The following is a 15,354-nucleotide window of genomic DNA, read 5'->3' as shown; positions in this document are numbered from 1 at the left end:
CTCTGCATCACACAATACAAAGGAAATTGCCATTGTCCTGCTCAAGTTAGGTGAACAAAGCACATAAAAAATCCTGTTCTAGTTGCCCTGCATATTCCTGTGCAGCTGAAACTGGAATCCCAAAGGCCACAGAAATGGCAAGGCTTAAGTGACCAATTTGCAAATCAGAGAGTGTAGGTTTTACATTGATAATACAGAGACCTTTAGTCATTCGCCACACTGATACCACATTCTTTGATATCGAACACTGCAAATCATAAACAATAAAGATTGCATGACCACTGATGCTACTGTGACTACTAATGCCATTCCCGCCACCCTCCATAGTGCTATTAAATAATGCTTCTTAAGTTCTTGCAGCCAGAAATTGTGCTGTGTACTTTAATGGCACTCATCATATTTAATCACCCCAACAACCCAATGAAGGATCCACTTTATACAATTGAGAAAACTGAAGTTTAAATTGTTACCAGCTCACACAGCTTGTGCATACCTGGTCTCATACTTGATCTTAGAGGTCCTTCTGGCCCTAAAGCCCTGTACTTCCCCACTATCTTGAACTTCGTTTTCCTGTACATGAAGGGAATGGAACTCACCAGGTACCAAGATGTCACCTACTCCTAACCCTTACAAAGTCCAGTGAGTTATTTGGAGGAGAATTTTCCCCAAGGCCAAAAAGCTGCCCCTGTCATACTACAAAGTAACTTCCATATCCTGGAAACAGCAACTACAATCAGAGATAGCACCTCACAAACATCCTTTATTTAAAAAAATTAGTTTTTTAAAAAGCCACTACCACCAGAGATACCTGCACATCTGGCAACAAGCCCAGACATACCAAACTGTGTATTATCTAGAGCCAAGGACTTGAATACCACTGCATCTGCAGAGAGACAAGCATCTCATTTCAATAGACAACTTGTTCCTAGAGTGGGATACTCCCCTGCTGAACTGACAGGGAGCCGGAAGAGCGGCATGAAACAAAGAGAATAGTTATGACTGGGCAGCAGACGGCCCCAAGCACAACCCTAGGTTCTGCTCTTCTTCAATTTAACCAAGCAGAACTGCAGTTGACTCCCATTAAAAGTCAGTAGACATTTAGTCGGCTTCCATAATGTGGGTAGAAGCTCATGTTAGTTATTTACTACCCATCTCTGGAATTCCTTTTGGACATGACCAATGAGTTACAGCTGGGTTTTAGGCAGTATGGTACACTCATTAACTAGCTGTCAGGAACAGCTACACCCTTTGGTCAACAAATCTGGATTTACCAGAGGAAAATTCCAAACAGACCGGGAAAGCAAAAACCACTGACACCATCTCCATAATAACTGTAAAACTGAAACATGTACGTTCTACAAAGAGGGCTGTTCTTCTACGTCTTCAGAAACAACTTGACAAAGGCAAAAACTTTATGCACTCATCCTGGACAAACAATGCAAAGAAAAATCTTGTGCTGCTGATTTCAGAGTCAAGAGGGTGCTTCTTACCAACCCTCAAAGGCAAACCGGCACAGAGAACAGTAAAATGTTTAAACCCAAACCTGTTGCTACTCTATCCATTCCCCAGCTTTTTTTGATTACAGAAAGTGACCCTCTGCATGGCCCCAGAGTAAATCTGATTTGTCCTGGAATTTGAATTGTCGTGCTGGTCCCATTCCCCTTGTAAGGTGGGTCAGGACTGTTAGGGAGGGCTGTGAAATCTGCAGGGACTGTCAGAAGAGACTCTCTCCTTCTGCTGGACATTGGCATTTTTGGAAGTGCCACTATGAATGGCCCCTGCAAATGGCCACACCCATTTTGTGAATCTGAGGGAAACAGACTGATAATAAATGTCAGCTAGAAGAACAGAAAGATAGAAAGAATCTAAAGCTGCGACATTTCTTGACCCACTGAATTTACCAACTTTAAAGGTGCATCATCTGCAGGCTTTCTATTATGTTAAGCAAATAATATCCTTATTACTAAATCAGTTTGAGTTGGGGTTCCCTGTTTTACCCAAACGCATACAGGACTGATTTTCTTTGGTGGGCTATTTAAGAATCATCAAAATTCATTAGCTACAGTCTTATAAATTGACTGGATAACCACTAGCCCTCCTTACATCCACTGATCTGCAGGAAATATGGGGAGATCAAAGCATACTTAATATGTCTTTAAAAATATACTCATTTTCATCTGCTCACTTTTGAAACTCCAAAACTGTAACTGTCTCATGCTAAGAACTGCCTTGTTAGAGAAAAAAATTGTAAGTGTGTAAGCATTTTTTTCCCATGACAATACTTTTTAATTATTTGTTTATTTACTTAGGGACAGGGTCTCACTCTGTCACTCAGGCTGCAGTGCAGTGGAACTATCACAGCTCATGGCAGCCTCAACCTCCCCAGGCTCAGGTGATCCTACCACCTCAGCCTCCCAAGTAGTTGAGACTACTACTATCTAATGGGTAGCATGTGCCACCCCACCCAGCTAATTTTTGTACCTCCTCGTAGAGATAGAGTTTTGCCATATTGCCCATGTTGGTTTCGAACTCCTAGATTCAAGTCATTCCTTCACCTCAGCCTCCTGAGCAGATCACTGGGCCTCTCAAATCTAAGAGTCATGTCCAAGAATCAGTATTTATCACAAACACTCTTTTATGAGATGTATGGAAGGTATGGTATGGCTTAGCACTTGAGGAAGAAGAGCTAAAAGAGGAGGAGGAGGTCGTCTTCCAGACAATAAGAGGACTTAGAAATTAGTTGAAAACCTTTTTTGAATATTTACTTCTTCCAGAATACTAGAAGCATGGTAGGGATTGAGTGAGTCAAGTGGATGGCCAATTTCCCTGCCTTGGAAAGATTCACCCTGAAATTTCCATTGGTGGTATAGTCTGCTCAACGTTTGTAAACATAGCTTCTCTGAGCATTAAGTGGTGCATCGGTAGCTTTGACTAGTAATTGTGCCTTAATGTAAATATGTATAAATATTATATATGTGTGTGTAATATATATATTATATTATATTTTAAATATATTTATTATATATTATATAATATAATTATATATATTAATGATATATATTATATAATTAATATATATAATGTATATGTGTGTAATATATATATGTAAATATGTGTGTAATATATATTAGATAATATATAATATATTTAAAATATATAATATATAACACACACATATATCACACACATATATAATATTTATACATATTTACATATATATAATATTTATACATATTATATATATATATTATACACACACACCATTTTTGGCTTGTTTTGTTTTGTTTTGAGACTGAGTCTTGCTCTGTCACCCAGGCTGGAACACAGTGGCACGATCTTGGCTCACTGCAACCTCTGCTTCCTGGGTTCACGTGATGCTCTTACCTCAGCTTCTCAAGTAGCTGGGACTAACAGGTGCCCACCACCACACCCAGCTAATTTTTGTACTTTTAGTAGAGACAGGGTTTCACCATGTTGGCCAGGCTATTCTCAAACTCCTAATCTCAGGTAATCTATCTGCCTTGGCCTCCCAAAGTGTTGGGATTACAGGCATGAGCCACAGTGCCCTGTCACATACAGGTTTTAAATAACTTCCTCTGTATGGCAATATGTATTTATATACCATGAGTGAAAAATAATGTCATGGATAGTAACATTCTTAAGAAATGAACACATGCACAAGAGCACCAGCCAGTGATCACAGAGACCAGACTGGACAGGGGATTAAAGGCAAGAGATGTGAAGACTTCTTGAGTAGAAAGCCACACGGATGAGAAAGGGAGAGGTATGATGATGTAGATGAGTCTACATCATTATGGGAAGAATGGCATCTGTATGGGGAGCAAGCATTTTTATTCTCCCTCATATTTTGGTCACAATAACATGTAATATATGAGATTATAAAGTTTAGGGATAATGGAAACTGTGCCTCTGTATTTTCTATATCATAGATACCATGGAATTTATAGCTAACATTTGTAACTTAATAAAATATTATAGCAAGTGATAAACGAGAGAAGAAAACAAAAATAAGTCATTGACATTTATCAAGGATATTTTAGCTTTCATAGCCTTACCTGTATTTCTTTTCTATTGGATTTTCACAAGGAATAATAGAAATAAAAGGATTAAAGAAAGTATATCTAGATATAGCTATAAATAAAAATAGGAGGATAGGATTTCTACTTTTATAGAAATCTCGTGAGAAACAAGAGGCTATTTATATTTCTAACACATCTTGAACTTTTTGATGAGAAAACTTCTTTCAGAGCAAATTTGTTATTATAAAAATAGTATTTTAATGCTGATTTGTTCTTTAAATATATTAGAAACATTCTTTTGAACTAAGATCTTTTAAATTGTTACATTAAAATGCAGTTTTTCTCCTTATTTGGTCATTTTTCTTCTTAGTGAAATCATAGTCTTAGAAAACTAGATTTTTATTATGTTTTTAAAAACAGATGCTACTTTTATAGATAAAAAAGGATGGTTGCATATAACACTGATTTTTTTCATAAGAAAATAAAAAGCACAGAATATGCTGAATAATTGCCCAAAATTCTTTTTTGGGGCAATGTAGAATAGTGAAAAGGGAAAGAAGATGTGGATCTATAAAACCTGGGCTGGTATTGCAGCTTTATTATATACTGACCTTGGAATCTTTTGCAAGTCAGTTACTGTCTTTTAGATTCAATGTCTGCATGCGTGAATCTGAATGGCAATACATGGTTGTTGTAAGGGTTAAATCAGACAGTGCACTTTTAAATCACTCTACAAACTATGCGTCACTGTATTACTATCATATGATCGATATAAACAAAATGAAAACTCGTGTCATCTTATCTTGAAATGAAAGAATGTTTGATTCCATGGATGTGATCGTGAAGCAAAGTTCAGAGAGAGATTTCTGGAATATTCTATACAATGCTTAACAAAGATAAGCAGTTTTTAAGTTAACAGAATGCTGATCCCAGAATCATCAATTTTAGAGAAGTTCAGCTAAGTTAGGTAGTTCAAGACAATTGCCTGAAGCTCCACTTTGGTTTGAGATGGAGTAAATTTGGGAGACAAGCTGAATGAAATATTTGATTTTCTGAAAAAGGGAATGGAGATTTTTAAATTTACAGCTTCTGAGGAAAGGTCATCAATCCAGAGAAGATCATGAAGGAAGGTCCAGGAAGAAGGTATCCTCTGGAAAGAACAGGGTGTCAGGGTCACTGTGGAAGCATGAGAATGTAGCAGAAAGAACTCACTTCCACAACTGTTTAAAAACATTGAGGATATAAGCTAATGTTCGGGAATAGTCAACATTTCTCGGATTGAATATTAAGCTTCCTCCAAGGAAAACAACTCAACTGCTAAAGTCAGCCCTAAACTAGTGCCAAGAAAATAGTGCTAAATTAGGATTCTAGGAGAGATATGACTCAGTTAAGTATCATAGAGCGCTCAACCCATAAACTATCCCTTTGTAGTCCTTGAGAACATAAGAGATTACAAATAAATTTACTGACTCTTTCCTTAAGGAAAGGAAATGCCTAAAATCATGATTCAGCTTTTTAAATTCAGTTTCCATGTGTAACTGTTATAGCTGCTGGGAAATACTTGATAGTAAAATCATTTTGTAAAACCATTTTCAAATGTTTAGTCTAAGACCGGGCAAATGTTCTTGAAACCAAAGAAATTTTCTGAGTATTGATTCTAAATCTCTCTAGTCAGAATGATAGTAATAAGAACTGTTTTTAAAATTACATTATTTCTCTAAGCTTATGGGCAAGTGTACAAGAAAAGATATACATGTTACATGTCAAATTGTGTATATCTAGTTCAAGTCCCGATCCAATTTAATATAATCACTATCTGAGTAATAGGCCAAATGGCAAGAAGATACATATCTTAAAGGGACTTTTAAGTATATTGCCAACATAATTGGAGTATTAACAACAAATCTGGATATGAATTATTGGTAGTCTCCAATAGCATCGAATTTCATTTCCATTATTTCATATAGATGCCTCCTTTTCATCTAATATTGAACACCAATTAGTCTTTCTATCTGGCTGAAGTTGACATCAGCTAAAATTTGAACTTAGGCTCTAGCATCTATGCATACCTGTTTGATTTGTGAAAACCCAAAGCAGTTCAAATATTTATTCATTTTCCTGTGCTGGCTCTTAAGCACATGTGTATATGCAAAGTGACCTAGCTTTGTGAATGGTCATACACAGAGAAAAAGAAATACATACAGAATCAATAATCTCTCTCTCTCTCTCTCTCTCTCTCTCTCTCTCTATATATATATATATATATATATATATATATATATATATTTCTTTTTCTCTGTGTGTATATATATAGAGAGAGAGAGGGAGAGAGAAAGAGAGAGAGAGTTTCTTGTTTGAACACTTGTAGCATAAGGAAATAGGACTGAAACATTCATTCTTTTCTATGAAGTAACATTAATCTTACAATTTTCACTCCACTTTTTGACTAACAGTGGATTTTTCCCCTGAAATCTTAGAGAATCATAAAAATTGAGATGAAAAGTCAACTCCTGACACTGTGTATTTCTTTACTACACCTGTGTGTGACTGTTTACTTCAGACTGTGTTATGTTCCTCAAAGCACAACCATCTCCTATAAAACAAAAACGCCTGTTAAACAGCTGTAACTCAGGAGCACACCAGACCATCACCTTAACACTAACCATGGTTTGACAACACTATCCCCAAACTGCATCTTTTGTCTTCTAATTTGTTAAGCTTCATTGTAATCTTTAACTTTCCAAAGTGAAAGCAAAGAAATTTTCTTTCTTACTGTATTTCTTTGTGATGGGGAAAAATTGATACTTTTCTTTTACTTCATCTTCAGATTTCTTCTTGAATTTTTTTTCAGTGACCTTATCTCCACTTTCTCATTTTCCCTATTATAAAGAAAATCATCATCTCCTTTTTCCTACAATTTATCTTGTCCATATTTGATGAGCATGCCTCCCCATACTTAAAAAATCATTGTAGAAAAAAAAATATTAATCTAAAATTCCACATTATACTCTAATGTCTGTTTTTCATTTGTCTCCCCATTAGACTCTGGGCTCCTTGAAAGATTTCTTCTTTGTTTTCTATACCCAGTTCCTGTCTGTCATATAGTTCAAATATCAATTGGTATTTGATGAGCCAATGAACCACTTCTTCAGGTCAGATTACAGAAGGATGGATTTTGAAACTAATCATGACACTGACTTTTAAAGGGCTTTCCATTGATATTTTCACTCCATTTCAAAGGTGTCTGAAAGACACCAGAGGGAAGGTAAAACCCCCAAAGTATCAGCGCCTCCAGTCTGTTCTCATGAGAGCTGCTGTGGCTCATTGCCGCACACGCGCAGTCTGATGTTAATCAACACTAACTAGAGCAGTTTGTGGCTATTCTTATCCTTGAGCAGATGAAATGAAGCCAAAAGCAGTGAGGGCACTTTGTGATAATAATCCAATAAATACTTTTGAAATGATGCTTAGTTTTGTCTTTTGCATTAAAGTGTAAGAGCAAAGCCAAGTAGAATAGAAAATAAAGAACACTTCCCATTTTCCACAATACCAAGCAGAAATTCCAGAAATTTTGCCAAAACTCCCCCATAGATTTATCACTTCTTAGGAGACTTTGTACAGAGAACTACAAAATCTCCTTTGCACCATAAGGGCCAGATGTTACTGTTGAATTGTAACCACCCGTGGCTACATGTGTACACACATTGCACAATCATCTCAAAATGTACACAGGAGGCATAAGGAATGGAAGTGAAGAACTAATCTAGGCTTTTTCGAGGTTCAGAGAAAACTCTCACTCACTACTCCTGGCAGATGGTTTCTCCTCTTTACTAAAGCCTCCCATTACTAGGGGGCAGATTCATTCCCAACTGAGGAAGCCACTAAAATAGAAAAGCTTTCAACCCAAGAAGAGTGGTGCCTAGAGGTGTGATTTGTATAGCTAGCTACAGTTGAGTCTCATCCTCACAATATTATATCAACATTCGATCTGAAAGAAATCCTTCAAACTTCAGATAATTCCTAATTATCAAAATATATTTCTTAGGTACATTAAAACTTTTTGACTCCTTATTATTATAGAATACCTGGGACTCAACTCTCCTATATCTGATCAGTGTCTGAGTTGACTGCTAATTTTAAATTTATTTCAAAGTGATAGTTTTCATTCTAGACCCTCCCTGGATAGCTAAAGAGAAGTGTTATATACAATGCCAGCCATCCAGTTTCGATGAAGAGGTAGCATTCAGTTGGATTTGGAGTGGGTATGAGAATCTAGCCAGATGGCCACAAAGACAGTCCTAGTACTGTGGAAGAACCACAGCAAAAGCAAGGAACTGGAATATCTCACCTGATATAGGCCAATCCCTCCTTTCACCGCAATCTGGCAGCCTTTGGTAAAATAAGTGTAAGGGCAGGATCCAGGCTGGAGAGGAGTGAGCAAGAAAATTGAGTACAGGATCGCAGAAGGTACAAAAATCTGTTGGCTAATATAGCTTAACGACAAGTCACAAAAATGACTCTTACAAGAAAGACCTTACCTTGATTGTATGGGATTACACCATATGAAATTGCTGATAATTGATTGGTTTTGACCTACAAAAATGCAAGCTCATATGGCTCAACCTGATAGTATGAGTCACATGGGGTGAATGCTATGAAGAGACTCTGCCTCCACCTGCCCTGTTGATACAGGGCTGCAGAAGGATTTGCATCAGAAATCAGAGGGTTTTGTTTTTTAAGAGGCAGAGTCTTGCTATGTTGCTCAGGCTGGAATACAATGATTACTCACAGGTGCGATCATGGCATGCTACAGCCTTGAACTTCTGGACTCAAGAGTCCTCTTGCCTCAGCCTCCCAAGTAGCTGGGACTAAAAGAATGTGCTAACATGCCTAGACCTAAGTTTTTGTTTTTTTTTTACTTGACCTCCCCGGGAGCTCCGGATTTCCATTGAGGGGCCTCAGGGGCATTCTGGGAGGGCAGAGATGGGTTGGAGTGGAGGCCATGTGAACGATTCTCAGAAATACCATTTTGTCTGCTTTCTATTGTAGGGTTTCACATAAGATCCAACATAAAAGGAGTGGGGAGGTTCTTATGCTTTAGAAAAAAAGTGGTCCAAAGCTTCCAAAGCATGAAGTTCATTTTTTGAAAAGTGATCCCCACACAAATGTTGACATTTTGGAATAATGAAGCTTTAAAACTGTAAATCTGGAAGGCCATGAACAAGTATGTCGATCACACCATTTCAGGAAAGGCACATTCTTGACAATGGTCATCCTCCTTCAGCCAGGTAAATGTCAGATTCAAAGAAAATATATTCAGGACAGCACTGTGAAATTTCTGAGGATAACAGCATATTTCACAGCACATAAGTGAAAGCGGATCTTGTTGAATGTTCTATACAGACAGAAAGGTGGATGTTTTGAACCTTGAAACCACTTTGGACAAAGGGTGAAGAAGGATATTATTATTTACACCACAAGTCAAAAAGTACTCTCATCCATGTGCCCCAACCACACAGTCAAGCTGCTGCTGGCCTTGATGGTTCATGGCCATTTGGAGTGTTTACAGACAGATTTGATGATTACTTGTCTAGAATCTGAACTACGTCTATTTATTAAATATTTTGGGACATTTTTCCCATAAATAATCTGTCTATTTGGTCTAGAAAGCAGTGAAGTGATTGAATAATAGGTCTACATATTTATTGAAATGTTATCCATATGGTAGGTATACATTCATCTGTCAGTTCAGACATAAAACTGGCTACACTCATGTGGATACAAACATGATCATAAACCTCACTAGTTCAATGAGCTGCTTACATCTAAAAGACTCTTTTGGAAGTTCAAAAACAAATATCTTTTGCATAAACATTTTTAATATGACACCATATTGAACTTAGAATTTTAAATAACAGATTGTCCTGTGAGATGCTATTTTGTGAGGTGTGAAAGGCCCCCAAAATGTAACTCTCACTGAGGAATTTTTATAGAAATTAGGGTTTTTACATTCTTTTTTAGTAAATAGCTAGATCTGTCTTAGACTATATTTCAATGAGAATAGAAAGAAATCTACATGAAAAAAGATTATGCTAGGGCACAGAAGTACCTACTGATTGAACAATGGTCACATAATTTTAAAACAAAATTACATGATTTTAAAACAAAGTGGGCAAAATCACCACCTATTGGCTGACAAGTTGCAAAGGATCTAATTATATTAAAATTCTGCTGCTTACATTAAACCCAGAGACTCATCTGCACAGAGAGCCAGTGAAGGGCTTCTTTCTTTCTAAGGTCATCTTAAGAACCTCTGCATAATAATCATGTTTGCTTTACCATACACTGTGCCTAATTTTTTAAAAAATTAAGTTGATAAGCTCAACTCAAGCCTCTTTTTATTTAATGTTTAGATTAGTACTAAAATGAACTACTAATGTCTGGGTCCTTTGTTAGCACGGATTTTCTTTCAATACCTACCAGAAGGAGTGGCTTAGCTGTCTGAGTATCAGCTTTAAAGTACCTAGACTTCCTGGAACCATAGACTGTGTTCTTAGGAGGGCTCAAGAACTCTCTGAAATAGGTGGAATGGCAGACTATTTCCTCCATTAAGTGTTTTTCTACAAAATCTTAAAAACCCAAATAATCTGTGGACTTTAAAAATTCAGTAACTTTTTTTCTTCCTTTTGGAGAAATGCCGGTTTGCTGCATGACCTTAGAAATCCAAACATATGTCCTTTCCTTTTGCTTATCCTCTACAGTTCTAGCATGTTGTACCCTAAGCTATTTGTATAGACGTGAGCAATGATATTTATTTGCTTAAGCATTGTACTTTCAATTGTGGCCGAGCTAATCCATTCTAAAGGTTAGACTGCAGAGAACTACTCGCTGAAATCCATGTGGTAAGAAAGAGCCCTTCTTAATCGTCACATGATATGTTTAGTTGATGGGGTCTTTGAATTCTCACCATTTTTTTTTCTTTTGAGGCAGAGTCTTCCTTTGTCACCCATGCTGGAGTTCAATAATTTGATCATAGCGTACTGCAGCCTCAACCTCCTAGGCTCAAGCAATCTTCCCACCTCAGCCTTCCAAGTAGCTGGGACTAACGCATGCACCACTACACCTGGCTAATTAGTAGAGATGAGGTCTTACTAGGTTGCCAGGGCTGGTCTCAAACTTCTGAGCTCAAGCAATCCCCTCAATTCAGCCTCCCAAAGTGCTGAAATTACAGGCATGAGCCACCGCAACAGGACACAGTTTTATTTTAACATCTATGAATCCAGTGCATTTCTTCAAAGTCCTTTGGTGATTTTGTTTATGGTGCTATTGATGTTTTGCTCTATTTCACTCCATTGTATTTTAGAAATTTAAATGCAAACATGAAATGAGAGGATTTTCATTACAAGCTTCTTGAAAGTTACAATAGTCTCAACATAATGAACTCAAAATCTCAGTGCCTTGAAGGGTTTGCATGCCAAGCTGACCAAGTGCCTAAATTGTATAAACTCCCTATGTACACACTTAGAAATGGAATCATCAGATTGGTCTAAATAAACAACTTGAAAGACTTTGCTATTTGTTCACTAGAACAGTCATTATGATGTCCACACCTTTAAGAGGGACCCAGCCCCTCCACAGTTGATAATGAAGGAAGAATCTTCAAGTGAGGTGAGGCAGCTGGACTTCACAGGCCCTACCCTTATCCCCTGGGATTCACTTTTCATCAGCAACCTGGAGGAATCAGAGCTAAGCCCTGCTGAGCCATCTGGAGATGAAAATCAAAGCGGGAAGTACAGCTTCTCCTGGATTGGATCTGGGTTTTACTTTTTTTTTTCTTTCTTTTTTTTTTCAAGGAACAGACGGGTTTCTTCAGAGCATTATATCGGGGATTAAGAGAATTAGTAGACTCAGGTTGTTTTAGATTTAGAACATTATCTCAGAAGATTATGTAAATTCCCTATGCCTTGGTTTCCCTGTGAGAAAATGAAAACAGTAAGGCCTGGGCCCTCCCAATCACAAAGGGGCAGATGTTAAAAATATAAAGGATTTTAGCTTTTATACAGGAAATGCATGTGCAAAATATTATTCATTTATTAAGGTGCATGAAAATTTACTGTTAACCACACAAAAGATTATATACAGGAAATGCATGTGCAAAATATTATTCATTTATTAAGGTGCATGAAAATTTACTGTTAACCACACAAAAGATTAATCTGCATCATTGATATTATTCAGATCTTATAAAAATACGGTGGCCAGTCGTGTTTTTAATGCCAAGAACCCCAAGGAGCAACTGGTTTCTAAGCATCTACGCTTAGTTCTGAGCTGAGAGATGCCTCAAGGAAGATAAGAGACTCGCAGTTTGTTTGGCATCCAAAAAGCTTTCCAGACAGCAGTTTGTTTCCTTTCCCTTTTTATGAATGGTGGTAGTATTATGCTTCAGTCTGCGTTTTCTACCAAAGCCATTCATAAAAATAAAAACAAAACAAAATAACAACAACAAAAACTTTCTCGGCACAGTCTGGAGCCATTGGGTGCCAGAGGCTTGGAAAACATCCTGGCAGCCATAACCCCAACCAACATTGAAAGTATTCAAGGGTCTGTTTGTTTGGTGGTCTGAGAAGTATGAAGTGCTGTGTCTGAGGGTAGCTGGTAGAAGTTCCGTGACACGGACTAGGCCGGGAGCCAGGGCTGGCAGAGATTCAGACATTGTCTTTCCCCTCATTGAAGTGTCAGGACCTAATTCATGGAAAATTGGGTGAGCTGGCAGCCCTTTCAGAAGATTTCATTGAGCCACAGTGTGCAGGAGTCACATGAATGCGGGAGCCTCAGCCAAAAAAGGAGGGGGATTTCTGAGCAGTAGGAACCAGTCAGCCTGCAAGAATGTGTGTGGATTTGAAACGGTTTGGGAGTAAACATGTGTACAGGTGTAATCAGCAGGAAAAAAGGGGGAGGAAGAAGAGTGCTCTCTTCTTACAAATGACCCTTTGGAAATGAATCCTCTCTTAGTCCATGCTTTTGTGTCCTAAGAGGCAAGAAATCTTCATTATTCTTGGCCTGATTCCCCCTGGAGCAAACATCGTCTCAAAACGTGGGCTTTTATGATGACGTCTTCTCTACTGTGATTTAAAGTCAAAGGGAAAAATGTCTTTTCCTTTGAGCAGAAGTACCTTGCCATTTATTTTCTTTTTATCTTGTCCATCTAAAAAGAAGCTCTGATGATCTTTATATGGAACTTTTAATGTACCAGCAATAAACCACTGTACCTCTGAGAGGAAGGGGCTCTCAGAATGAATGAAGAGGAGTTTCATTGATCTAGTGATTGTATCCTACCTGCTGTTATTTGGGAGAACTGTAGCAATTTTATTTTTCATTGGTGCAAGAAAGTCACTATCCACATCAGAGTAGCTCAGCTTTACTCACAAATCTCAGTGATGTGTAGGTAGAATAATGCAGGCTTATATTCAGACATGAGAGTGGGGACTGGAAGTAAATAATCCATCGAAAAGCCCAGGCTTCAAATCCACCTTTTATAATGCCAAAGTAGTAACAAGTATTTTCTAGTACTCTATTGGAAAGTTAATTTAAGCAGGCAGAAAAACATTCTCATGGATGTTTCACTCAAAAGAGGAGAGTTTTGCCCTACACATACAATAGCTATAGATATAATACAAGAGTCTCCCTGTGATACCATCAAGAAAGTGAACAAATTCACAGAATGAGAGAAAATATTTGCAAATCATAAGGGACTTGAATGCAAAACATTAAAAGAACTTTGTCATGAAGAGATAGCAAATTTTTTTAAATAGGCAAAGGATTTAAATAACGCCAGGAGACATATAAATGGCCAATAAGCACATGAAAAGATGCTCAACATCATTAGTTGTGAGAGAAATTTAAACCAAAACAGCAGTGATGTTCAACTTCACACTCAGTTGGATGTCTATAATCAAAAAGACAGTAACAAGCATTGGCATCTATACGGAGCAATTGGAACTCCAGATTCGTTGCTGGTGGGACTGTAAAATGGCGCAGCTGCTTTGGAAAGCTGTCTGGCAGCTCCTCAAAAAGTGAAACCAAGAATTACAGTATGACCCAGTGATTCCACTCCTATATACCCAATAATGAAAACATGTCTGCACTAAAACCTGTATATGAATGTTCATAGTAGCATTATTCATAATAGCCAAAAGGTGGAAACACCCCAGATGTCCACCAACTAATGAATGCATAGGTAAAATGTGGTATATCCATACAATGGAATATTATTTAGCATAAAAAGGAATGAACTACTGATACTACCACGTGGATGACCCTAGAAAATCCTAGGCCGTGAAAGAAGCCACACACAAAAGTCTATATATATATTGTATGATTCCACTTACATGAAATGTCAAGAGAGGTAAATTTGTGGAGACAGAAAGTCAATTCACGGTCATTTAGGCATGCGAGGTGGCTAGGGATGTGGAGGGTAGTAGGGCATAACCACTAATGGGCACAAGATTTCTTTTAGAGGAGATGAATATGTTCTAAATTAGATTGTGGTGATGGTTGCACAACCCTCCGAATATACTAAAATACACTTTAAACGAGTGAATTGTGTGGTATGTAAATTATGTCTCAAGGTGTTTTTAGAAAATATTAACAAATCGGTACCTGCAAGCCTCAGTTTTGTGATGTATAGGCTAAAAACAAAGTTAATCAAACAGTTAAGTTTCTTTCAAGATAGTTGGCATGTACTGCCAGACTTTCATTGGGAATCATTTTCATTGAGATAACCTATGCTGTATTTCCTTAATATAGAGAGATCATGAATAAACAGTTTTCTTTTTTTTTGAGACAGAGTGTTGCTCTGTCACCCAGACTGGAGTGCAGTGGCATGATCACGGCTTACTGCAGCCTTGACCTTTCTTGGCTCAGGTGATCCTTCCATTTTTGCCTCCTGAGTAGCTGAGACTCAGTTGCACACCACCACACCCAGTTAATTAGTTAATTTTTGTACTGTTTGTAGAGACAGGGTTTCACCATGTTGCCAGCCTGATCTAGAGTTCCTGGGCTCAAGCCATCTATCCCAAAGTGCTGGGATTATAAGTGTGAGCCACCATGTCTGGCCATGTATAAACACTTTTAACTTCGGATAAACCAGCTGAACTGTACGCTTTCCTCTTTTCTCTGCAGACAAGTATCTATATTTAAAATATGTATACCAAATTTTTCTATAATGTATATTTTCTTTTAAAATATATCTTTTTCTTTTCCTCCTTAGCCACAACAAGTTGTTCAGAAGAAGCCTGCTCAGGTAAGAGACAGA

General features: G+C 37.6%; 1 protein-coding gene and 1 long non-coding RNA gene across 2 annotated transcripts in view; one reads left to right on the top strand and one right to left on the bottom strand.

The window, feature by feature from the left end:
* HMGA2 (high mobility group AT-hook 2) overlaps positions 1-15,354 on the top strand; it is a 136,692-nt gene that overhangs the window by 106,421 nt on the left and 14,917 nt on the right. Inside the window, exon 4 of the mRNA XM_002752713.6 lies at positions 15,310-15,342. Coding sequence (XP_002752759.2) covers positions 15,310-15,342 — 33 coding nt within the window. The remainder of the gene's footprint in view (positions 1-15,309; positions 15,343-15,354) is intronic.
* On the bottom strand, positions 3,834-12,786 carry LOC144577717 (uncharacterized). Its single transcript, XR_013522243.1, has 4 exons — positions 12,403-12,786; positions 10,521-12,013; positions 6,578-6,633; positions 3,834-5,092 (listed from the first exon to the last, which is right to left on the bottom strand). It is a non-coding gene; the product is annotated as an uncharacterized LOC144577717 (long non-coding RNA).

The sequence above is a fragment of the Callithrix jacchus genome, chromosome 9 (assembly GCF_049354715.1).
Source record: "Callithrix jacchus isolate 240 chromosome 9, calJac240_pri, whole genome shotgun sequence".
In the NCBI taxonomy this organism is placed as follows: domain Eukaryota; kingdom Metazoa; phylum Chordata; class Mammalia; order Primates; family Cebidae; genus Callithrix; species Callithrix jacchus.
Note: the sequence above shows the minus strand (reverse complement) of the source record. Positions and strands in the feature narration are given on the sequence as shown.